This window comes from Triticum urartu, chromosome 2A (genome assembly GCF_056163025.1).
Source record: "Triticum urartu cultivar PI428250 chromosome 2A, HENAU_Tu73, whole genome shotgun sequence".
NCBI lineage: Eukaryota > Viridiplantae > Streptophyta > Magnoliopsida > Poales > Poaceae > Triticum > Triticum urartu.
In genome coordinates this window covers 630197235-630221112 of record NC_141874.1, presented here as the reverse complement: position 1 = coordinate 630221112, position 23878 = coordinate 630197235, and the positions used below count along the sequence as shown (strand labels likewise).

General features: G+C 47.8%; 5 protein-coding genes across 5 annotated transcripts; 4 read left to right on the top strand and 1 right to left on the bottom strand.

The window, feature by feature from the left end:
• The first annotated feature begins 1024 nt into the window (after positions 1-1024).
• LOC125539315 (ubiquitin fusion degradation protein 1 C) lies at positions 1025-6083 on the top strand. Its single transcript, XM_048702741.2, has 10 exons — positions 1025-1363; positions 1761-1808; positions 2594-2671; positions 2769-2793; positions 2879-2911; positions 3037-3158; positions 3251-3381; positions 3526-3752; positions 5227-5492; positions 5745-6083. The coding sequence occupies exons 2-10, from the start codon at positions 1806-1808 to the stop codon at positions 5829-5831; spliced, it is 972 nt and encodes a 323-aa protein (XP_048558698.1). The 5' UTR covers positions 1025-1363; positions 1761-1805; the 3' UTR covers positions 5832-6083.
• Positions 6084-12478: 6395 nt separating this feature from the next.
• LOC125539311 (rho GTPase-activating protein 5) lies at positions 12479-16063 on the top strand. Its single transcript, XM_048702738.2, has 5 exons — positions 12479-13005; positions 14350-14470; positions 14559-14678; positions 14962-15192; positions 15297-16063. Exons 1-5 carry the CDS (start codon positions 12599-12601, stop codon positions 15858-15860), a joined length of 1443 nt encoding a protein of 480 aa, XP_048558695.2. The 5' UTR covers positions 12479-12598; the 3' UTR covers positions 15861-16063.
• Positions 16064-16205: 142 nt separating this feature from the next.
• LOC125539312 (GDSL-like Lipase/Acylhydrolase superfamily protein) lies at positions 16206-18207 on the top strand. Its single transcript, XM_048702739.2, has 5 exons — positions 16206-16850; positions 16942-17072; positions 17171-17413; positions 17518-17776; positions 17852-18207. Exons 1-5 carry the CDS (start codon positions 16601-16603, stop codon positions 18088-18090), a joined length of 1122 nt encoding a protein of 373 aa, XP_048558696.1. The 5' UTR covers positions 16206-16600; the 3' UTR covers positions 18091-18207.
• A 174-nt stretch (positions 18208-18381) lies between these two features.
• Positions 18382-19071, top strand: LOC147986313 (uncharacterized). The gene has a single exon (XM_087544639.1). It carries the CDS (start codon positions 18549-18551, stop codon positions 18867-18869), a length of 321 nt encoding a protein of 106 aa, XP_087400765.1. The 5' UTR covers positions 18382-18548; the 3' UTR covers positions 18870-19071.
• Positions 19072-20001: 930 nt separating this feature from the next.
• LOC125539313 (TatD related DNase) lies at positions 20002-23837 on the bottom strand. Its single transcript, XM_048702740.2, has 8 exons — positions 23532-23837; positions 23381-23454; positions 23224-23305; positions 22469-22519; positions 22210-22310; positions 21774-21927; positions 21274-21462; positions 20002-20588 (listed from the first exon to the last, which is right to left on the bottom strand). Exons 1-8 carry the CDS (start codon positions 23685-23687, stop codon positions 20460-20462), a joined length of 936 nt encoding a protein of 311 aa, XP_048558697.1. The 5' UTR covers positions 23688-23837; the 3' UTR covers positions 20002-20459.
• Positions 23838-23878: the final 41 nt, after the last annotated feature.

Sequence of the window (23878 nt, the reverse complement as noted above, 5' to 3'; positions counted from 1 at the left end):
AAAGTCACGGATTTTCTTCTGCGAGAGGCACGGTTGTGCTTTATCGAGAGTCATGGCCGTGCCTTTCGGAAACGAAAAAAAACGCATTTTCTGTTTTTTTTCTTTTGTGAGATTCACGGTTTTTCTTCCGTGAGAGGCACGGTTGTGCTTTTGCGAGAGTCACGGCCGTGCCTCTCGGAAAGAGAAAAACAAAACGCGTTTTCTGTTTTTTTTTTTTTCGTGAGAGTCACGGTTTTGCTTTCGCGAGAGGCATGGTTGTGCTTACGCGAAAGTCACGGCCGTGCCTCTCGGAAAGGGAAAAAAATACGCGTTTTCTTTTTTTTTCTTTCACGAGAGTCACGGTTTTGCTTCCGCGAGAGGCACGGTTGTGCTTTCGCGAGAGTCACGGTCGTGCCTCTCGAAAACGAAAAAAAACGCGTTTTCTGTTTTTTTTCCTTCCACGAGAGTCACGGTTTTGCTTCCACGAGAGGCACGGTTGTGATTTCGCGAGAGGCACGGGTGTGCCTCTTTCGGAAAGGGAAAAAACCATGCTCCCGGTTCAGTTTTTTCGTCCGGTTTTTTCGTGAAAAAAAAGTTCGTCAAAATCTATCAACATGGGATCTAGTTTTGAAGATCTCAACGGGAGGAATCCAACGGTAAAAACGGTTCGAGATTTGGACGCACGGTTTAAGAGATAAAACGTTTTGAATAAACGGATCAACGAAAAAAGGATAAACTCCCAGGTTGCGACAAGTGACGCGCTGCATGTATGCCACTTGTCGCGATCTAGGAAAGTGAAGTGTTCTTTGTAACGAATACTCCTTAATTAGTGATTTCGGGACGCGCAGCAACAATATTGGGCCAATCCAGTAGCACCGCACTGTAGGCGAGAGCTAATACACGACACGCAAAGGCGGTACATAGCTGTCACGCGCTTATAACGCCCCGAGCCCAGGGGAAGCGCGGTTCCCCAGCGGGCCTGGGCCGTCGGGCTAGTTTCCTGGTCCCCTTGCCAGTCTCTCTGTTGTGTTCCGTTTCCGATCCCCGAAGGCGAGCGGACTGCCTTGCTCCACCACATCACCGGCGCTCGGCCTTCTCCCCCTCGCAATCGCATCGCGTCGCCCGGATTCTATATTCCTCCGCGGAAACCTCACGCAATCCCAACAGATATCCCCCCTCCCAATCCCGTCCCCTCCGCGGCAATCTGTTCCGATCGTAGCCCGTTCTGCGTCTCATCCATCCCGTCTCGGATCCCATCTCCTCACGCCCTCGTAAGCGACTTTCCCCCTCCTCGATTGATTGCAGCAGAGCGACTCCTGGCCGGTGGTGCGTCCGTACTGTATCGACACCGTCGGCAATTCCGGCCATTGGTTTGGTTTCTGAGGTACGAGCATTAGAACCCCAGAGATTCTGGGCGCGCGCCATCTAGATTCGCCACCGTGTATTTTTCGGGGTAGTGTTGGAACTGGAATCTGTTCATGCTGTTAGGCTGGCTGTTGTTAGCTTGGAACCAGGGCTTGCTCGAAAGAAAATCTAGCGCTACTTATAAATTGTAATGAATAAATAACTGTACCGGTGATGGAGCTAGGTTTGTGTTTCGCTGTAAAGTTTCGAGCTTGTTGATAATCCTGAAATTTTGGTTCGGATCCTTTGGATATAAGGAGCTAAATAGTGTTACTTTCCTTGTCATCCTAGTTCTCCGTTGCGGAGAATTGCGATATTGTACATTTTCTTATGCGGCTTAAATAGTTTCCCCTCATACTCGCTTATGTTTTTTACAGGTAAATAACAGGTCCAAGAGAAGTAGAAGCAAAGGTCCACTCAAGATGGTATGCATTACTTCAACTGCCCTTGAAATTTCCTATGCAACTAAGTGCCGTACTGCCATGGATATTATATTAGACAATTAGATTGTATACCTGCAAAAAAAAGGAAAAAAAAAAAAGAAAAGAGAATTAGGTTGTATATGTGACTATATTTCGTATTTGTATGCTTGGTGCCAAGTTATTTCTGCCTACAAATGCCAAGATAGGGTTCAAGTGTGGCATTTGATAGATGAATCTGGTTATGTTCATACTCTTTGAAGGATTCTTTTGAATATCAGTTGATGAAAGTCATTGCTAGTCTGACCATACTAACAATAAACTGATCCGGAGATAACTTTGGTAAAAAAATAAATTTCACATCGAATTAATTTTAGTACACAGTACTTTCTTGTTGTTCCTTGTTTACACCTCGAGTGAATTAATAGTAAATTAGTAATACACCTACGTGAACTGGGAAGGGGAGCCTTGGCGCGGTGGTAAAGCTGTTCCCCCCTCTGTGAACTGGACTAATTAATCATTGGATCATCCCTTCATGTATGTACGATTTGTCTTTCTTATTGAATAGTTTGCAAAATACTTCACACCTTAACGCAAATGTGCATATCTGCAGGTTAATCTTGATTAACTCTGTTCCTGTGATAGTCATGGCGTTCGTAATTATTGTATTGTGGTCCTTTTTCATTCTTAGCTTAGAACAGCTTTTCTGAACAGATGCCACAGTAGTTAGTTTCTCTCGTATTTGGTGTAGTTCGCATATGCTTAGCTAACCCAAATTTTCTCTTATGCAGTTTTACGCGGGATATGGTTACCATGCTAGTAATTTTGAGCAAACGTACCGCTGCTATCCAGCATCTTTTTTTGACAAGGTATTCTACTTGCGGTATCAATTTTATCTGCTAGTACCTAGCAGTGCTAGAATCTGAATTGTATATAACCATCTTTCTGAATTTTTATATTTTCCAGCCACACCTGGAAGGTGGTGACAAAGGTAAGCCTTGGAGCCTCTTCTCTCCTCTTGTTCTTCAGTTTCAATATCACTTAACTCTAATATAGTTCTATGTTTTCCAATGCAGTAATAATGCCGCCATCTGCCCTTGATCGTCTGGGTAAAGCTCAAATCCTCTTCCATTAGACCTTAGGCTGAATGTCGTAGCTTCATATTGTTGACTTTAATCACTCTTGAGAGAATATTATTATGTGCATTTGTAACTGTTTGGTTTTGATTTAACAGCTTCCCTGCACATTGAGTATCCTATGCTATTTGAACTGCACAATGGTGTCACCGACAGGATTTCACACTGTGGTGTATTGGAGTTTGTAGCAGAAGAAGGCATGATCATCATGCCCTACTGGGTATGTGCTATGAGTGAACTTGCTTTACTGCTCTCTTCAGTTGAAAAGTATTCCGACTGAGTTGTTACATAATTTTTCTCTCATATGTATAGATGATGCAAAACATGCTTCTTCAAGAGGGTGACATTGTGCGTGTCAAGAATGCTACTCTTCCCAAGGGTACATATGTGAAGCTGCAGCCTCACACGACTGATTTCCTGGACATCTCGAATCCCAAAGCCATGTCAGTAGCTAGACGTTTGCACTAAAACCCATTCATTTTTTTTGCCATTCACCATGTTAATAACTGATAACTTTGTGCTAGAGTTGTCTATTAAAGTCACTTAATTCATTTTGTCATCATTAATATGCTTGTGTAACTTTGCAGCTTGGAGAAAACTCTAAGAAACTTCTCTTGCTTAACCACGGGCGACAGCATCATGGTAGCTTACAACAACAAACAGTATTATATTGATATTGTTGAAGCAAAACCTGCTTCTGCAGTTAGCATTATTGAGACAGACTGTGAGGTGGACTTTGCACCTCCTCTTGATTACAAAGAACCTGAAAAACCACAGCGTCCCATAGTTCCTGCAGGCAAGGCACCTGCTGAAGGTATGTGTTTTACTCTTGTCAAAATCATAGTTGCTGAATGTGATTGTGTTTTACGTTATTGTTGAACAAATTTATTGTTCCTGTCTGGCATACGTTTTATAGCTGCAGATAAACCTGGGAATAGTTTGACATCCAAACTAAAACCAGTCCAGTCTATAGAAATACACGCCACACATCCAAACCAAACCAAACCAACCCAAATATTTTCATCTAGAATCTAAACCAAACCAAACTATGCATGCTCTCCATTCAACCCAGTCCAAACCATTTCCAAAATTTGGATTGAACCCACAGATTCAAACCGTGGACAAATCCATAAGAGGGCACGCCATGAATGTAGTCAAAGCTCGTGACAGCCGACGGGCTCCGGCCAGCAGCAGCGGCTGTTGGATTTGAAGCACTAGTAGCTTGGATCCTCTAGAGAGCAAACACGTACGAGTGCAAAGCTAGCCCAAAGAGACTAGCACACAGACAGGTTGATCGATTTTGTAGCCGCACGTGCACGCCCTCGCCGCATAGGATACATACATACGTGAACCGTCTTGCAGTGCGTGTGGCCGTGTGGGCAGCAGCAGCAATGTCCGATCGCGTCTTTGAAGTTTGGCTGGAGGTGGAAGCGGTGCGCGGCTCAGACTAATCGCTTGATTTGGTCTCAAACCATGGTTTGCACTTGTTTTGGACTAAGAAATATGAACCCAAACCTATCCAGTCCATTCTTAGGCACAACCCAAACCAAACCGAACTGGTTTCCATCTCAATCCAATAGAGACCAAATCTATATAGAAATCAAATCAAAAGCCAATCCAAAAACTAAGTTTCAGTCCAAACTATTCCCAGGCTTAGCTGCAGATCTATTTAGGCCCTGTTCACAATGGATGTATAGAAAACAAAGGAACAAAAACCTTTACAGGAATAGGATTGGGGTGCTAGTAGAAACCTATGGGAGAGAGAAACAAGGGAAGTAGAAAATCAAGACCGTTTGGTTCACAGGAAAGGAATTAGGAACATGCAAAAGGTTTGGGACCCACCAATCGCAGCACATGACCCAAGCACCCCATGTGGGCCTCTAGTAGTAGCTTTTCCTGTGCCTCGCCTAGGGACTCTGCCAAAAAAAAGAGCTCCCGGCAGATGTTTTATTTCCTGTGAAATCAAAGGTTATGGAAACTTTCCTCTAGCCGTTCGTTCCTGCAGACCGAACGCTACTTCCGTAAAATTTTCCTCTGTTTTATTTTCCTTTACATTTCCTCCACAATCCCTTCAAACCGAAGGCAGCCTTACTGGTGTTGCCACCTGGAAATGGAAACAATATTGTACATAAATAAATACATCAGTCACTATGACCAACTCGATGTATTTTATGTTTATTAGTCTGCTTCAAAGTATTGTTGGACATCCTATGCCACTTTTCTATAGGCTGCTGAAGATAGTTGTGATATTTCCCCTTTTGAAACTATGTTGTTTTGGCAATCTTCAGATCAAGAGGCTATCGTTGAAGATGAACCAAAGTTCAAACCATTCACTGGTTCAGGAAAACGGTTGGATGGTAAGGGCCCAAAACAACCAGCACCTGGAGCTTCTTCGGCCACTGCGGCTGCACGTTCTGCGCCTTCAGACTCAAACAAAAGGGCAAATCAGCAAACTGCATCACCTTCAGGAGCCAGCACATCCACGCGCCAGAAAACAGGAAAGCTTGTGTTTGGTTCAAGTGCAAGCAGCAAGAAAGAAGCAGAAGCACAGAAGGTAGTTTCTGCTATTTTAAAAATTGTTCATATGCTCTTTTTCTCTACTGAATTTTTACTTTAGCAAGTTAAACCTTTCAAGTTCAGTGTATTCGGAGACAAATTCCGGATGCTGAAATGATTTCAGAATCATTTATGTGCAAAAACTAAAATTTTCATTTAAAGCTAACCAGTTATGTATGACATTTCTGTAAGAAGACACGATATTTAACATAATCGTAGTCGCTGATTTCTATTCAATTGCTGCCAACAGGAGCCTGCTAAAGGGAGCGAGCCTCCGAAGAAGGAAGAGCCGAAGTTCAACGCGTTCACAGGAAAGAGCTACTCCTTGAAGCGTTAGCTGCTGCTGGTATTTATTGCCAGTGACAACTTTCGCAATCAAACACGCCATCTTGCTTGGAAGTTGTCTGGTTACTGTGGTAGCTGTAGTGAACTCTGTATCTCCACTTCGCATTCGTCTGAATCAGCACACCAACCGCGTGTGATAGGAAAATGAAGTGATAAACGGTTTAGCTCGATGGCAATCTATTTGTCAAGTAGCACAATCATTTCTCAACAATTTGCCAGTATGCAGTCTTGGTATTCTGTTCCAGTCTCAGTCTCATCAATTGCTCTCAGACTCTTTGATTCAGAACTGTGACTAGTAGGAAATCAAAGCGATGATGATGTGACATAAACTATGGTCCTCAGTGGCAGGCAGGCAGGCCAGATTCTTGAGATGAGCTTGAGCAATCAATGTTGGGCCCTGTTAAGCCACCGATAGTCTGGTTATCATAAATAAATACCCTGGCAGCGTGCTGATTACTCAACAGAGTGCAGCTGATTAAAGCAGGCCAACAGTATACGCATGTTGTTTGGCGATGAAACGGGTGTTGTCGTTCTGGACTTCTTGTGCTTCGGCGTCAGTAGATTGCGATTGATCCACTGATGAGATGAAGAAAACTATCTTTTGACCTGCGATGACACAAAGTCCATGGCATCAAAATGATATCACTGACTGATTGTGACATGTACTACACGTTTTTCTTCTTGTCTGTCGCTGAATTTGCCGAGTCTTTACTGAAGAAACAAGAGCTCCAATATCTCCAGGACACCAACTACTTGGCCTAGCTGGGTTGCTCTCGGTATTGAAAGCTCCGGATGGCAAATGAAATGATACTCCGCCGAGATCCAGGGTCTTTGCTCAGCCTCAGCACCCATCATCCATCATCACGCTGCCTCGGTCCTGCCATTTTGTACCACAGCTACACTAGTCCCTTGCTCTTCCTAGACCCGGTACTCCGGCGCAGATTTGTGTACTAGGCCGATGCATGGTCCATGGATCCATAGGGTGAACCTGAAACCGCGCCCTGCTTGTGAAAGAAGGAACTCGGAATGCTTTCGACAAATGCTTAATTACACGACTACACGAGTAGCCATAATGCACTCCTACAGTTTAGTATAGGATTCATTGTGCAACAGTTGCCGAGTCCACAACCACAAGGTTCTGTATGCAACAACCGATGAACTTTTGCTGCGTCTCGTCTTCAATCCCCGACCTACCCTTCTTCCTTACCTCGCTCACTGCCCTCCGAAAGTCTCAACTCTCACAGCTTCCTCCCTAAATGTTACCCATGTTCATTTATGCAGCGATGCAGATCGAGCACAGACCCCGGAGCACTCTTCGTCTACACGCATCGGAAACGAGCTGGTCTGAGCTCCCTGACAGTTGCTAGTTTTTTTATCGTGCACCAGCTTTACACGTCTAAGCTAGACTTGCGGCAAATCGCCAAACCTACACATGGGTGCTCTGCGTCTGCGATAGTGCCATGTACCAAAACTGGCTCTCTGACCATGACCGTGGGAAGCACTGGCAATTCGGTGGCACTCAGTAAAGGGAGCTTAACCGATTTGATGAGTAACAGGCAAAAGGCTGGGGCCCCACGGCCTTTTTTTGCTTGCCAAGTTACCGGCCCTGACCTAACCATGCATCAACAACGACGGTATCCTACTCCACCAGGCAGGAAAAGGTGAAGAAAACTTATCACGAGTGCATAGTTGCATATCATACTCGTCACTCGTCAGTGTCATCCCCGCCCATGGAAATGCATGCAATGCATGCATGCATGCGCACCATCAGTCCAAAGATGATGCATCCTAATCTAATGGCAAGCGAAATGGCTGCGTCCCCGTGACGTCGCCGTCGTCGTCGTCCATTGTTTGCATCGTCGGCGGACCTCTTCTTGTTGCGCTGCCGTTGTTGGGAGTGGCCAGGCCACCGATGGACATGGAATCGACAGGACCGAGGCTCGAGTCCGAAAGTGCCACGGACGTCGACATGTTTGGAGGCTAAGCAACAAGCGCTACATGCCGCTGCTACCACACCTTGGTGGCATAGTAGCTTTTGTTCGCCTCGTCTTTTTGTGGGTGCGCGTCGTCTTCAGGTAGCACGTCTTCAAGTAGCCGGGCCGGTGGTTGCCTCTTTCTCCTTCCTTTTTCTCCTCCTTTCTCTCGAGAGCTCGTGTGTGTGCACTTGCATGAGTGTGGTTTTCGAAATAATGGTGGTTAGGCACCAAAGCATGAGTGTGCGCGTCGCCTAAAGCGGGATTTGTTTGCCTCGCGTGTCCTCATCGAAGGAGCACTGAATAATTGTGACCCCTGATCGATGATTAGGATGCACGATCGTCATTTTTCTTCGGACATTACGGTTGGGGTACGAGTATGTTAATTGCTCATGTGTCCCCCAGTCCCCGTCGTGCCAAGCTTTTGGATGATTTTTGTTGATTCGTGGGGTTTAATAAGGTTTTAGAGCTCAGGGGTTTATTCCAGTGTCGGCTGGCGCCATTTCTATCCGGAGAGAGAGTCTATACATGGCTGGGCTGACTGATGAAATGGGAATAAGTTTTTCAAAGAAGTTTTAATAAGTAGTGCATATATATAACTCACTGTCAACCACCATAGTCGTGACTCCCTCGCATCTTCTGGCCTACGCGCGGTCGCTACCCCTAGTTACTTCTTCTCGATTGTCTGCCTGTCAGTCCTCCATAGCTAGTAATTCCATTCCTAAGCGGCTACACCTACACCTAAACCCCATCATTCTTCAAGGATTAATATGACATGCTCCTATAGTCAAACCAAACGAGATGCATCATAGAATGCAATGGAGCATAATTAAGAAGCTCTCGTGTAACAATCTGTCGACCGATGCAGCAAGACGTAACGATCGAGGAGACAAATCAGGCAAGTGCAAAAGCAACAACAACAAGCAAGCACGTAGTGACTCGATCGAGTCACCTCGGCCCTTTCTCGTCCAAAAGCGACGCCCTAACGGACGACGTGCAGGTGAGGTTCTGCAGAAAAGCTAGCATAGCATGGGATCCCAGAGAGCGATCGATCGACCGGCTGGTGACCGGTGCCCATGCGATGCTTAGAACCCACGTAAAATTACTGCTAGCTAGCTGTCCTTTTACCAAAGAAAACGTAATTTGGCCGAGGTATCTGCATATAGACTACTTTGTCTTGTCGACGCGGGGTGGGTCGGCATAACGGAAAACAAGTGACGAGACACGACAAGCCACCTCCACATACGACGACATGCACCAACAAAGCTACCAGTAAGGCAGTAAGCATGCATGCATGTTAGCCCGTGACGGTAACACAAGTTTTTTTTTTTTTTGAGGTTGACGGTAACACAAGTTGGACGGTCGATTTTCAGGTTAAAAATTGGAAAATGCATGCAACGCTCGCGATCCCATCTACCTGTCGTTGTTTACCCACCTAATTTTATAACGGAAAGAGGCTACCGATCTTTCTTTAAGGTACGATATCAAGGTTAATCTGATAGTTCTTGTCTCCGCGTGCAAAAGTTAGTGATACATGCAGCACATGATAGAATAACAGGAGCATGCGCCCATGCATGAGCATTGAGCAACTCCGTCAGAGCCGCCAGATCGATGATCGTCATCTGTCATATGCAGCACGCTTCTTATGGATACGAAGGTTGTGCAAATAAGGCCTAAACTCAGAATCGCCAAGTTTCAGCTTCCATAATTTAAACAGTTCGATTTCCTTTAAATTTAAACATTTACCACATCAAGCAAACACCCATATGGTTTACGATAAGTTGCATGAACCAAAGGATTTCGCCGGCGACATGTACAATTCACATGTTCCTGCTGTGTGACTGCCCCCTTCTTCGAGTTTTGTAAAATGAATGATCAAATCCAGACTCCGCCCAAAAATCTCGCGCCACTGGATCCATTAGGTTTGGATCCAACACGAGGAACCGATTCAGCTCGGCCATGCGATCAACTCTCGCCCGATCTTTCTTAGTTTGGGGTCTATGAGCCTCCATCTCTTGCTTAATTCGGAGCCAACGCGCCTCCATCTCTTTTTAACGCCCTCTTCTCTTGGTTCTTCTTTTCCTCCATCTCTATTTTTTCCTTACTTCCTCTTCTCACCTTACTCGGTTCTTGCCCTGATCAATCGATCTATTTTTTTCATCGTCTCCACCTCTCCTTCTATCTCGAGTTTCAATTTTTCCGCTTTTCTCCCGCCGGGCTGACCCGTGCTAAATGGCGGAATGGTACTTCTAGGCACCTTTGCCCTTTCTTGCCGCCAAAGCTGTGTCCTCGGAGCCCATCGCCATCATGGGATCGTCCTCATCGTCAGAGATCTGGGTGAGCTGGCCGGCAAGCCGGCCTCGATCTGCCTGGCACGGCAGCTCTGCCACACAGCCGTAAGGGCGTCCACCTCGTGCTTCATCTCCGTGGATGTTAAAAATATGCCCTAGAGGCAATAATAAAGTTGTTATTATTATATTTCCTTGTTTATGATAATCGTTTATTATCCATGCTATAATTGTATTGACTGGAAACTCAAATACATGTGTGTATACATAGACAACAATGTCCGGATGCCCACAAAACCCTCACACATTTGTCTCCGGCTTGCGGGAGAAAGCGCGTGTGAACCGCCCTGCGGACCGATACTAGCTCGCGCTCAAGGGTCGCTGATGGAAAATGCCCTAAATGAGTATATTATAGACTTGTGCCCCTTTGCCCTTGTTTATTTTCCAAGTTTGTCTTTAAAATCTTCTTCTCAAGGGCAAAGGGGCACCTGTTGATCACGACAATTTATTTAGACTTCCTTGACTTGCCATGTGGGACTAGGCGAGACCAATGGGTAGAATTACCATTACCACAACACCACCGATCATATTCTTGTATGGTAGAAATTTACACGTTAATTTTCTAATCAACACACATGTGAATCATGTGAGTGATTTTGTCGTTTCGTAGTTTTTCAATACTTGCATGGAAACTTGGTTCCGGTGCACCCAGATTCCAGAAATCGGCTGCTCATATATCCCTATCGTCCTATCCGTGGACACACAGTTGGAAATTCCAAAACGATCAAGCGTCAGTCACGACCTGCCAAGTACCACGGCACGAGATCTCAAAAAAAAAAGTACCACGGCACGCACACGAACGCGCTGATCCATCCGCCCCATAATATCCACCAGCGACAATTATTATGCGACGCTTGCGTGGAGTGGTCCTTTTGGTGCGCCGTGCACGCAGCATAGAGGCTGCCCGGAGGAGACCGGGACGAGGCAACGCAACAATTGCACCACAGCGGATCATGAACACGAGTTAGTACGTACGTGGTCCTGCGTGCACGGTCGCCTTTCACACAAAGCAACAAACACGAAAGCATGCAGATCAACCGCACTGTCTGCCCGCCCTGTAGCAGAGCACCTCTTGTGTTCGTCGGGGAGCGGCTGGCGCGACGTAGTACGGCACGCAGCAGCCAGCAGATACGTACGCGGGATCGGCTGTTCGTGTTCCGCCCGGTCGCTCTTGCTTTGCGAAGCGGGCATGAGCTGGAGCAGGGGACGTAGGTGGGGGCTGATTAATTAACACACGCGCGAAGGAGAGTACTTCCTCGTCACAGTTTAGAAGACACAGTTAAATTTACGTGCATTTTCATAATAGATAAGGTTTAAGCGCTTTGCATTTATTTTTAGTAGCTAATTAGTACTCCGATATACTATTTCTATATGCATGCGTAGTGTGAATGCTATTTTTTAGCCCATCTCACAACCAATAGATAACCAGTTCTAGAGAATTTCTAAGCGCACCTTCTAAACCGTGACGGAGGAAGTACTATACACACAGAAACCTCTTCTTCGAGCGGAATAATTGTACACGCTCCGCATACGCCGCACGTGCCACCACCACCGGCGGCATCCGACGTGAACATGTGGTCTGGCGAGCGTACGTGCCCGGCTCGGCTTGTCACGTCGCGATTACTGAGGGTCTTTTCACGGAGGCGCTGCGCGGGCACGCTCGGAAAGCCGCGTACTGCACTTGCCCTTCCCCAAACCAACTGCTGTACCAAGCCGCGTACGGTAAGCCTCCGACCACCGCACGCGACGAACGAAGGCTGCATAGCACGACGCTCTGGCTCGGCACCAAACCGGCGCCATGCGGGGTGCGCGATCCCTGCCACGCCACCGCTGCCTGCCCCGCACGGGGCGCGCGGCCGGGTCGCGGGTGACTGGCGACCCAGTCGACGGAGCACGACGCGGGGCACGTGGTAAGTCGGCCTCTGCGGCCGTAACTGCCACTGCTCCGCCCGCCCAGGCTGTAAAGCCCTCACGCACGCACGCACGCACGCACGCACGCACCGTGGCGGTCGACCCGGCCCGGCCCGGCCTGCGGCTCCCCACTCCGCCCCACTAACCAGCGCCGGGACTTAACTAATGCTCCACCATAATCCAACCACTTCCCCGCTCCGCTTTGTCCCGCCCCGTTTCAAACCAAAGATAATCGCGTGCCGAGCCAAAGCGAAAACACGATCGAAAGCGACGACAGGCAGCAGCACCGGCGACGTGGGCGTAATCACGAGCCGCTAAGCCGAGCGCCGTGGTGGTGGTAATCAGATTAGATCCCTCGGATCGGATGGATTAAAATCAGAGGGAGGACTATAAAAACTGGGCAGCAAACGTGACCCGGCAAACGCCCACCCCGCCCGCCCGCGTCGCGCCCCCCACGCACGCCTCCCCGCATCCTCCTCCCCTTCCGCGCGGCGGAGCGCGGCCACCGCCACCGCCGAGGAGCCGCCATGGCGCCGTTCCAGATGCGGTTCGGGCTCGGGATCTCCCCGTCGCGCACCTACGACGAGGAGGAAGACGACGAGGAAGAGGAGGAGTTCGAGGAGGACGAGTTCGAAGAGGAGGCGGAGAGCGACGGGACGGCCTCGCCGCCGTCGGCGATGATGCAGGCCGGGAGGGGAGGCGGGCTGGTGGGCGCGGTGGTCGGCGCGCTGCGGCGGTCGCTGGTCATGTGCAGCGCCGGCGCGATGGGGGAGGACGACGACAGCGACAGCGGCGGCGAGGAGGAGGGGATGGAGATTGGGCGGCCCATGGACGTGCGGCACGTCGCGCACGTCACCTTCGACCGCTTCGGCGGCTTCCTCGGTCTCCCCGCCGACCTCGAGCCCGACGTGCCCCGCCCCACGCCCGGCGTCAGGTCAGCTCTCTGCCACCCACTCTGTACCTGGTTTGTTTCTTTGTTGCAGTATTGATTGTGCTGCTGAATTTCCTTTTATCGGCGCTGCTGCTGACTGCTGACAGCTGAGTAGTATAGTTTTCGTGAATTTGTGATCGAAACAAGCCGCGCGCAATGCTTTGCTAGTTTCTGGACCGTGTATCTTTTTTAGGCACTTGTCAGCACAACGTATAATTTTTTGGGTGATCAGACATTTTAGACTTCGACACAACAAGGATAATTCGTATATCTTTTTGGGTAACCAGGAATTTTCAATCAGATACTTCCGCACGATAAGGATATTTACTATTTAGTACTACTTCATTTCAAGCGGAACACGGTTATTTACTTTGTGCAAAAGGTAAATAAAATAAGAAATTTAACAGCACATGAAACTCTAGGTACGACTATTGTTGCCAGGAAGGCTCCTGAGTAGTTGATGCAAACATGCTGATTTTATGAGCTGTGTTTTGCTATTCTCTTGTTATGCTTATGCACTCAGAGAAGATACAGGGTACGAACAGTGGAATTCGTTAAAAAATGTTTAACTAATTAGGTCAACAAGTGGATCTAAAAATAGGACAAGTGGTGCCTTTTGAATCAGAAGTTCTGTGAATTATGGTACTATTATAAGTTATAAGGTTACGATCCATGCCAAGGAGTGGGAAACTGTTTAGCCCAGAAGTTTATTCATTTTTGGTTGAGGGCTGGTCTAGTGGTCTGCTCCTGGCACAGTTGCCATGATTCTGAAGATACGTGGAAACACGATTCTGAGGACACAGACCGGCGGATGAACGAAATAAATTGATTTTGGGATTCTGTTGCATGGCTAACGGCTGAGCTCTTTATTGGATTTCGTACCCAGATTTGTTATGTGCTTGACCTTGAAGTTGGGACTTTTTAGGTGTCTGACCTGGCCGGCATGGGCAGCTCAATGGGAATCTTCTCGTCTAGCTTATGTTTTGGATTAGGTTGATCTCAGCAGCTGTACTTGCATCTGACATAGTATGGGATTTTTGTTTATTTTTACCTTTTGTATTTTTAATGCCATTCGCATCATCTTTTTAGGTTGTTAACATCAAATCAGGACAGGATTTCAGTATTTATTTAATACAGCTCAGTATTTATTTAACGTTGTCATACTGCTGCCGTTGCTTCCTAGTCCCTTAAAAAGAAACAGTTGCCTCAGATTGTATGTTTTCTGCTACGTTTGCCTCAAGCTAGATATGAAGCGTCAACTAAATATCATAAGACCTTAAACTCGATGCTCCAGATTATTACTTAGTGCTAGTTGCTAACCTGTCCTAGTCATATTTTCCCGTGCAGTGCAAGTGTATTTGGCGTTTCACCAACCTCTTTGCAATGTTCATATGATCAAAGAGGAAATAGTGTGCCCACGATACTCTTGATGATGCAGAGGAAGTTGTATCTACGAGAAGGACTTAAGGTATGGCCAGTTGTAAGCTAATAAATCAGCAATTGAAATACCAGCTTCAAGCCCTCTGAATGCTTATTTATATCTGTTGTGTTCTTAGATTGAAGGGATCTTCAGAATTAACGCAGAGAATGGTCAAGAAATCTGCGTCAGAGACCAATTAAACAGCGGCGTAGTTCCGGATGAAGTTGACTTACATTGCCTGGCTGGGTTGATAAAGGTGCTGAGAACTTCCGCTGTAACGCTAACTCTCTTTTATTTTCAACTTCAAGAGATACCTAAGACTAGCAGACAGTATGCTGTGAGCGCAATTTCTCTGCAAAACCAACATGTTTAGAGCCTTAAAGATGAACATTCAGGAAGGAACCATACACATTAAGTTTGAGCAGTAGCATGAAACTGAAAATGAGAGAGATATTTGTGGGCAATGGCTACATTTAGATAAACATTATTTAACCATTTTTCTCGTACATCCTCTCGTGACCTATCGTGCTCTTTTGCAGGCATGGTTTCGGGAACTTCCAACAGGAGTATTGGACACGCTGACTCCAGAGCAAGTAATGCACTGCAACACAGAAGAGGAGTGCGCTCTCCTTGCTTCTATGCTACCGCCAGTTGAAGCAGCATTACTTAACTGGGCTATTAATCTAATGGCCGATGTTGTGGAGCTTGAAAACTACAACAAGATGAATGCACGAAACATCGCTATGGTTTTTGCTCCAAACATGACTCAGGTTATTGGAAATACTACTATTTGTTATTCTTACCTGCAGAGCAAACCCTGTGTGACCAAGCACATCCGCGAGCATACACTAACCCCATGGTATTTCTCTTCCAGATGGCCGATCCATTAACCGCCCTGATGCATGCAGTTCAGGTGATGAATTTCCTCAGGACTTTGATCGTAAGGACCGTAAGGGAAAGGGAGGAGACAGCTGCAGCATCCATGACATTGCAGTCATGCTCCGATTCCCCAAATGACCAAGACGAACCTCAGGCGCCGGAGCATTTGGCGAAACCGTTCACTTGTTCAACTCAGGAGAGGGTCGATCACCCGATGATTGATAAGGCTATTTCCGAACAGTTCCTATCTGAGGCTCAACAAGTCCTCCATAACTCCAAAAATGATTTCGAAGAACAAGAGAAGAAGTGTGATATGGACCACAATAAGTGCCACAGTGGAGTTCCTCCACGTCACAGCGATCCGAATAGCCGAGTGAACAGTTCCGGAAAAGAATTTGGTAGCAGAAACGCGGAGGGCTTGTTCGACAGATTTAGTTTCAGGAAAGGTGTGGAGAGGCTGTGCAGGCACCCCGTGTTTCAGTTGAGTAGGTCCATGAGGAAGGCCCCAGACGTGGCTGTGTTTGATGCTCCCAGAGAAGCAAGACAAGCTTGGGTATGATATGATAGCGAGATAGTATGGGATTGTATGTAATGTTAATGGAGTTATTTTTGCTTCTTTTTTTGTTTAGTTGATTGATTGGCCGTTCCTCTAGTTTGTGTGAGTAGAAACGGTTAGCCAAGCCAATTATAGTTTGTAGGTACTGCAGATTTCAGTGTACATTATAATCGTTAACTGACGACAACGTGTGAAAGATTGCATCATGTGGTTCCTATATAAGTGAACGAGTAGTCACAGTGAACTTCGACTAGATTATGTACCTAGAAAGCTAGTGATCCCTGCACTGTTCTTATACAAATTTTATGATAAGTCATTGTGGAACGTTATCAGCAAATGGCAGTATATATTCCATTTTTCCAAGGGGATGCATTCGGTATTGCCAGTGAATGGCTTTATAAATGCATTTGCCTTAGTACGGATGCATCTGCCATTCTCTATTGTCAGTGCAGCTGTGGAAACTTATTATTATTTTGTAAGACAGATGCATTCCCCCGTTAGCCGAACAAGATAGCAGCCATTAGCATGTCTGACAGCTCGCCTGTACCGCGCCCAATCTTCTCATCCAGATTCAGTTGGGACAGTTCAATCTCCTCTTGAAGCAGTCAGACAATGACCTTGTCAAACGGTACTACGGATACGATGCAGCAGGCACCATAAGCATGCAGCATGCCAGTGCGCCCAGCGTACGAGAATTGGATATATGCAGTCCTACCTAGAGACGTTCCACGATTCAGCATAGGATGGCCGTGCTCCCTCCCCGCTGCTGCCCCTCCCTCTTCACAGCAGTGATCTTGCTCCTGTTTCGCCCATCTCCGGCATCGCCTCATGCTTTCTTCATCTTCGGCGACTCCCTCGTCGACGCGGGGAACAACGACTATCTCGTGACCCTCTCCAAGGCCAACACCCCGCCATACGGCGTCGACTTCTCGTTTTCTGGCGGCAAGCCGACCGGGAGATTCACAAACGGCAGGACCATTGCGGATGTCATTGGTAATAGTAGCAAGTATGGGTTTTCATGAGAAACTTTGTTTAGACTGTCCATGTTTTATCTGACGAAAATGTCTTGGTGCTATTCCCTCAGGTGAAGCCTTGGGGCAGGAGAGCTTTGCTCCTCCCTACTTGGCCCCAAACTCTAGTGCTGAAGTGATCAATAGTGGAGCCAACTATGCTTCTGGTTCTTCCGGCATTTTCGACGAGACCGGTTCCTTCTATGTAAGTGATTTTTCTGTTCAACTTGTATACTTCCCTTGGCTTGATTTCTGTCTGTCTGTCTGAATTGCAATTGTGTGAAAATGTGGTTGGGTTGGCAGATCGGAAGGGTGCCACTAGGACAGCAAATCAGCTACTTTGAGAAGACCAGAGCTCAGGTAATGGAGACCATGGGGGAGAATGCCACGGCCGACTTCTTGGGGAACGCGCTCTTCACGGTGGCTGCTGGATCCAATGACATCCTGGAGTACCTCTCACCTGCAGTGCCATTCTTCGGACGACAGAAACCTGACCCTGCAGTTTTCCAGGACGCCTTGGTTGCCAAGTTGGCATTTCATCTCAAGGTGCCACTCGATCACCTCTAACTCGCTAGTCACCAGCACTGTAATTTTCTCTGCTTTGCTCCCGTTCTGAGCTCACCATCTTGCAATTCACTTCCAAAACGAAGCGGCTGAACGAGCTCGGGGCTAGGAAATTTGTCATCGCCGACGTCGGCCCGCTGGGCTGCATACCGTACGTGCGCGCCCTGGAGTTCATCCCTGCGGGCGAGTGTTCGGCGGCTGTGAACAGGCTCTGCGAAGGCTACAACAGGAGGCTGAAGAGGATGATCGGCAGGCTGAACCAGGAGACGGGCCCGGAGAGCGCGTTCGTCTACACCAACACCCACGGCATCGTCATGGAGATCATCCGGCAGCACCGTCAATACGGTAGCAGGATTTTCTTTCTTGCGTGCTGCAGGCAGGTTCGCATTTCGTGGACTGAGAGTTGGATCTGTGTCGTAGGTTTCGAGGAGGCGCTGGACCCTTGCTGCGGCGGCAGCTTCCCGCCGTTCCTCTGCATGGGCGTCGCCAACTCGAGCTCCGCCACCCTGTGCGAGGACCGCTCCAAGTACGTGTTCTGGGACGCGTTCCACCCGACCGAGGCCGTCAACTTCATCGTCGCCGGCAGGATCGTCGACGGCGGCGCCGCCGATGCGTGGCCCGTCAACGTCCGCGCCTTGTTCCAGCGTCGATACGGATGAACGAGGAGATCGGCGTGCATGCACCGCATCGCGGAATATCTCCTCCCCGGCGCAACACTTGCTGCACGTCTGCAAACGTGTAGAACGTGACGGACGACGGTGACTTTGACGCGCGGCAATTTTCTTTTCTTTTTCCTTCTCTCCGCTGTTTGCCTTTGGCTCCTTTGTGAAGGCCGGAAAGTAGATCGCTGTTGTCGAAAGGAACCATTCGGAGCGACCGACGGACGGTAATATATACCGGCGTACGTGCGGTGTACAGAGGTGCATAAGTGCGAAGCAGTAGAGAGTAGAGACTGGTAGCGCACGTTTTTTACGGGACTGTTCTGCGCAGCGCCGCCGGTGCAGCTTCCGGCCACGCCACGCCACGCCACGCGCCCACGCGGGTATATATGCGCGCAACACTTGGACTCGGTCTGTTGACGACGGCCGGGCGGTGCCAGGCGCGTACGTAGCCTTCCATGGAGGCGGGTGCGGGGCCTCCGAAGCCCGGGGCCGCGGCGAAGGTGGCGTCGTCGTCGTCGTCGTTCTCGTCCGTGGCCGCCACGGCGGCGAGCCTGGTGGCGGTGGGCCTGGGCGGCGCGGCGCTGCTGGTGTGGTGGGCGCTGGCGTTCCACCCGGCGCACGCGCGGCTCTGGATGGTGCCCGCGGGGCTGGTCCTCCTCGGCACCCCCGTCCTCGCCTGGCTCTCCCTCTTCGCCTCCGGCCCGTGCCGCTGCGGCCGCCGCCGCCCGGTCGACGCGCCGGAGCCTCCGGCGCCGGGCGCACACGCAGCCGCTTAGCGACCTGCTTACTTGTACGTAGCTTGCAGTTGCTTCACCTGCCGAATACCATTCTTCCGTGCGCATGCAGTAGCTTCTCTTCTTTCGACACGTACGCGCCTGTCTAATTAGTTTGCTCTGCTGCTTCTTGCTCGCTCCGGGATCAGATGAGATCAGACCAGATGTACACAGCCATACTACATATGTTCACCTTTTGTCTCTATGTCCAGCCGTCCAGGATCACTACTACTGCTTGGGTTTCTTCGTTACTTTGCAGTGTTCTTGCTCGCGCCCAAACGTTTTCCGACGTTCTTCCCGATGCTGACGGCCGATCAAGTGGCGACTTTCTGATCCGTTCACGCGCAAACGATTTTGTTCCTTCACGCGGCGCCGAAAGTCTAAAGCGAGCTAGCGAGCGGGAGTGTGCGTGTGCCGAATCCTACGCCGCCACACTCCGCTCCGTCGGATCGGTCTCGATCAGCGGTCGGATCGGGAGGTGGACGCGCACTACGCGCGCGCGGGGCCCAGGGAATGCTCGCCCCCCTCTTGCCGGATAGCGACGGGTTCCACTCGGCAGGCAAAAAAGATCTTTCGCTGGTTTACAACGGGTGTTATCTTAGGTGGGTGATGCGGTTAACGATAAGGATTTAGGCCCTTCCCAGTGCTTCACCGTGGACAGATGCTAAGCATGCCATATAAACGAAAAAATGACATGGCACATCATTTAAAGAGGGGAGAGAGCATTTTGGTGACTCCAGAAAGAACCAATGCCAAGCGCGAGAACCTAGGCAAACCATTTAAATGAAACAATTTGACCAATGCATGAAAAACTTTAGGTGTTAACTCATTAAATAAAGTGTGCTTAGCAACAACAAGTTAAGCACCTATGCATTGGGAAGTTGAGTTGCTAAGGTATTTAATGCACTTAGCACCTCATCTAAGCACCATTGCATTGGGAGAGGTCTAAGGTATTGGAACTGGAACTGGTGAGCCTACTAGGCCTATCGTATGAGGATCGAAGTAAACTTTTGTTATCTTGTCATCCTACTAGTTTTAGCAGATTGCGCGTTCGGTTCGAGTCCAGTCACCGCGCACAATGCTCTGATAGTACGTGTGATGAGAGATTCCCAGGTTACTTGACAGGGCACGCGGATGCGATCGGAGCCTCCTTTCTGATAGGACAGTACATAGTTCAATGTAAGAACTAGTAGTTCTGAATTACAAGATGTTCTACTCTAACATTTTTTCTGATTCGGATGTATATATATGCTCCCTGCATCCCACGAATAAGATCATTTTTCAAGCTAAGGGACGGACGGAGTATGTTTTAGTGTGCTTGTTGACTTATTTCAATCAGTATGTAGTCCATATTGACATCTTGTAATAGTGAACGGAGGGAGTAGAGTAATATTGTAAGGGGAATTTGGCAACATGGCACGGCCAGCCATGAGCCGCTTTCTTATTTCATCTCTGATTGCTACCTTGTCTTGGGCCGATTATATATACATAGTACAACAATATACATGCGGTATACAGGGAACATCCAGAGGCAGAACGCACCAGGATTCCGATAGCATGGTTCGTATTGGGTGGCCATCCGCACCACCCCATTCACGCAGTTTCAGCTTCGGGATGAACTTTGGATCCAGGGTAGGAGAACAGTTTGGTGGCGTTCCTGTAGCTCGCCTCGGCGAGTTCTGCTTCCGGCATTTCAAGCAGGGATGCCACATACTTCAAAACCTGAAAGGAACATGGAAAGGCACGGTTTATACCAGAATGATAATTTCCTTAATCCATCATCATTTTGTGTGAGAACGAGAGCTTGTCAAGTAAACAAGCCATTGTTGGACAGATGGAGTAGTGACAATCGTGCCAGTGAGCTGGGAGTGGATCAATTAAACAATACTTCAGATGGATGGTTTGGAAACAGCAGGGTACACTTTGAAAACAGTAAGCACAGAAATGGCATCGTACTGAACAGGGCACAGTAATGTTGAAATAGTGGAGTATTCAGAGAAAATATTGTGTCTATCCCTAGAAAGGTTTAGGTCTTCGTATACATCGCAGTATGCTAGTCAGTACAGTAATGTTAATGGAGTATTGAGAGAAAATATTGTGTCTATCCTAGAAAGGTTTAGGCCTTCGTATACATCGTAGTATACTTTTGTTAGCAAATCTTCATGGTACATGTTGCACGAGCTCCTTGCTACATCTCTTATTTTAAACAGTGTCCTAATAATGAAAATATTCTTGTGCATACTACGATGTATACGAAGGCCTAAACCTTTCTAGGATAGACACAATATTTTCTCTCAATACTCCATTATTAGGACACTGTTAATCATTACTAGAGTAGTGATCTAAACGCTCTTATATTTCTTTACGGAGGGAGTATCAGGCAAAGGTGTCAGGACACAAATCTTACAATGTGGATGTTAGCTGGATGGTTCAAGGATTCTTTTGAAGGCATGTCCGCCTGAGAGGCCGAATCGCTGTGAGACTTTTCAGCATCTGCATCTGAAGTGTCCACAGGGACTGTGACTAGAGAAACATTGTCCAACTTTGGTACTGCATCTGGCGCATCTGTCTCTAGTAGAATTCTGTCCAAGGGTATCTAGAACAAATACAAATGCATTTCATTGGTGGTGCCAAAGAGATTTACGGTAATGTTAAAAATCTGACGTCAGATTTTTAACCATGGCAAATCAAACGTTTTTATGCAATTTATGTTGGGGCGAGGATGGCAAATTTAGTTTGCAAGCACGGCACTTTCCTGGGGGGAAAAATGAACTGAGGCGGATTTGCCATGCTTGCCAACTAAACTTGCCACCATCGGCAAACATAAATTGCCATAAAAAACGTTTGATTTTCCATAGTTGAATCCATAACTACTCCCAGGGAAAAATACAGGCATGACCGACTTACTGCTTTGAGCATTTTCTTTGCCTTACTCGATTTCATGCCTGTAAGGAAACCAGACAACGAAAAGTAACAACCTAAATTTGCAAGGCCGGGCACCATTTCTGCAGACCCCAGATAAGAATGCAACAGCACACCTGCTGGGAAAGGCCCAGTATGCCTGCAGGCAGCCAAAATGTTAACACAGCATAACATTTATTTGTAGACAAAGAGATGAGAAACTACAGGACATCCATACTAGACTAGAAGTATGGAACCTGCTCTTCAGTATGACATATATATCTAGGAAGAGCAATATATTCTGTTTTGGAATTGTGATGAAAAAACCCTAACTGCAAACCTTACTAAGAACCTGGACAAACAACCTATCACTACCTGTCATATTGAACTAGATACTGACAAGAACTAAAAAGATGATAAAGACCAAACATCCTTTCCTTACTTTAGTATTTCCAGAAGATCGCCGAAGGCACGTACACAATGAACAGAAACAGGTTTCTCCAATTCCTTAGCAAGTTCAAGTTGTCGTTGGAATACTTCAACCTGTGTTAACATTGTTATGCTTATGGTAAAAGGTAAAGGGGTACAATTAAAGCTACAGTGACAAAGCTAAATGGTTATATCCATTATCATGTAGCTGAATCCATTGGTAAAAAAAATCATATTCAACAAGAAGTGCAGAGGGGCCCGTGCTAACAAACCTGTTCTCCGAAGTCAATAGTTTTTCCATGCGATCCCTTGTCCAGACCAGTCTGCATAATAGTGACATATGAGAATATTCTAGAAACAAATAGCGACATATGAGAATATATAATTGCACAAGTCTCGTATTGCACATGCCAAAAGGAAACAGAAGAATAAATTGGCTGTGTTTGGCAGCTCAGTTTTTCTTTTTTGGACTATTTGGTGAATACTGTGAGACCATGGTTTTGAAAATTTTGATTTGTTCGGCATTGATAAATACCACAGTTTTATAAACCGTAGTATCCCGAATACGGTGTTTTTTTGCAGTATTTCAGAAAGAGGTTTCGACCTCTTTTTTGTAAACCGAAGTGAGAAAAACTGTGGTGTTTAGAACTACGGTTTTGCAAAAACTATGCTGCCAAACTAGGGCAGTCTATTAGGTTAAATTCAGAAACAGTCATCTCGGCTATAGAGTTACACTGTTACAGTAAGCAGAGGCGACAGATAAATATACCCTATTGCCTGATAAATTTAATGAGTTGCAAAACAAGATGATCATAATTTACATCATATTGGAGAACTAATGCTTGTAGGTAAGCCTTGGTTTGCACTTTGTAGCAGTCCAGTCTATTACAGTACATATTACCGCAGTTTTATTGCTGGCTACTTTGCTAGTACTCTCTCCGTCCCATAACATAAGAGCGTTTTTGACTCTCTAGAGTAAGTAACCTAGAAGAGTAAGTAACAAATTGACAAGTACAGCCCTGCCCACCTCTCCAACAGCCGCCTCTGGGGTCTCCGAGAAGAACTGCCGGAGCGAATCCATCCAATCGGGCGACCTCTCCGGCACCCACCTACCAAATTCACGGTTTTAAAATCCGGATAGCATAAGCAGCAGCACACCGCGAGAAGCGGCCAAGGAATCTTGCCATGGGTGGAGGCCGAAGCAGGGGATGACAGCCGGGTGCTCCTGGGCCATCTGCTTCACCAGGTGCCAGTCTTTCTGCGCTCGTCCAGTAGACAAGGAGTCATGGAGGAGCGGTCGCTCGCGTTCAAGCACGAGGCAGGGGCGGGGCGTACCTCGGAGGTGCCGTTGACCGCGAACCGGCCGACGCCGGAGGCTGTGGCGGCGCGTATGAGGGAGGGGGCGGCCGCCGCGATGCGGGGGTCCTGCAGGTGGCAGTGCGCGTCGAAGAGCCGCACGGCGGAGGCGGCGCGGCCTGGAGACTGAGCCATGGTGATGGTGGGGTGGAACTTCCGTGGCCGGAGCCGGCGCGGAGATTCGAGCGGTGGCTGCTGTCCGCGAGCGTCGTGTCAGCGAATCGATGGCCATGGGCCGGGAATAGGCCTAGAGCTAAGAGGATTTCAATCCGCAGGCCGAATGGGGTGCTTGCATGGGCGCCCCTGTTTCTCGCTTTCTGGGAGGA

Bases quoted from the DNA above. Each gene is read 5' to 3' on its own strand.
- LOC125539313 (XM_048702740.2), bottom strand. From the start codon at position 23,687: ATGGCTCAGTCTCCAGGCCGCGCCGCCTCCGCCGTGCGGCTCTTCGAC. The intron at 22,311-22,468 runs GTTTGTTAGCAC...ATGTTAACACAG, and splicing joins CTATTGACTTCGGAGAACAG to GTTGAAGTATTCCAACGACA. The intron at 20,589-21,273 runs GTAAGATTTGTG...TGTTCCTTTCAG, and splicing joins ATCCAGCTAACATCCACATT to GTTTTGAAGTATGTGGCATC.
- LOC147986313 (XM_087544639.1), top strand. From the start codon at position 18,549: ATGGAGGCGGGTGCGGGGCCTCCGAAGCCCGGGGCCGCGGCGAAGGTG.
- LOC125539312 (XM_048702739.2), top strand. From the start codon at position 16,601: ATGGCCGTGCTCCCTCCCCGCTGCTGCCCCTCCCTCTTCACAGCAGTG. The intron at 17,073-17,170 runs GTAAGTGATTTT...TTGGGTTGGCAG, and splicing joins ACGAGACCGGTTCCTTCTAT to ATCGGAAGGGTGCCACTAGG. The intron at 17,777-17,851 runs GTAGCAGGATTT...TCTGTGTCGTAG, and splicing joins CCGGCAGCACCGTCAATACG to GTTTCGAGGAGGCGCTGGAC.
- LOC125539311 (XM_048702738.2), top strand. From the start codon at position 12,599: ATGGCGCCGTTCCAGATGCGGTTCGGGCTCGGGATCTCCCCGTCGCGC. The intron at 13,006-14,349 runs GTCAGCTCTCTG...TTTCCCGTGCAG, and splicing joins CGCCCCACGCCCGGCGTCAG to TGCAAGTGTATTTGGCGTTT. The intron at 14,471-14,558 runs GTATGGCCAGTT...TTGTGTTCTTAG, and splicing joins ATCTACGAGAAGGACTTAAG to ATTGAAGGGATCTTCAGAAT.
- LOC125539315 (XM_048702741.2), top strand. The intron at 2,794-2,878 runs GTAAGCCTTGGA...TTTCCAATGCAG, and splicing joins CCTGGAAGGTGGTGACAAAG to TAATAATGCCGCCATCTGCC. The intron at 5,493-5,744 runs GTAGTTTCTGCT...TGCTGCCAACAG, and splicing joins AAGAAGCAGAAGCACAGAAG to GAGCCTGCTAAAGGGAGCGA.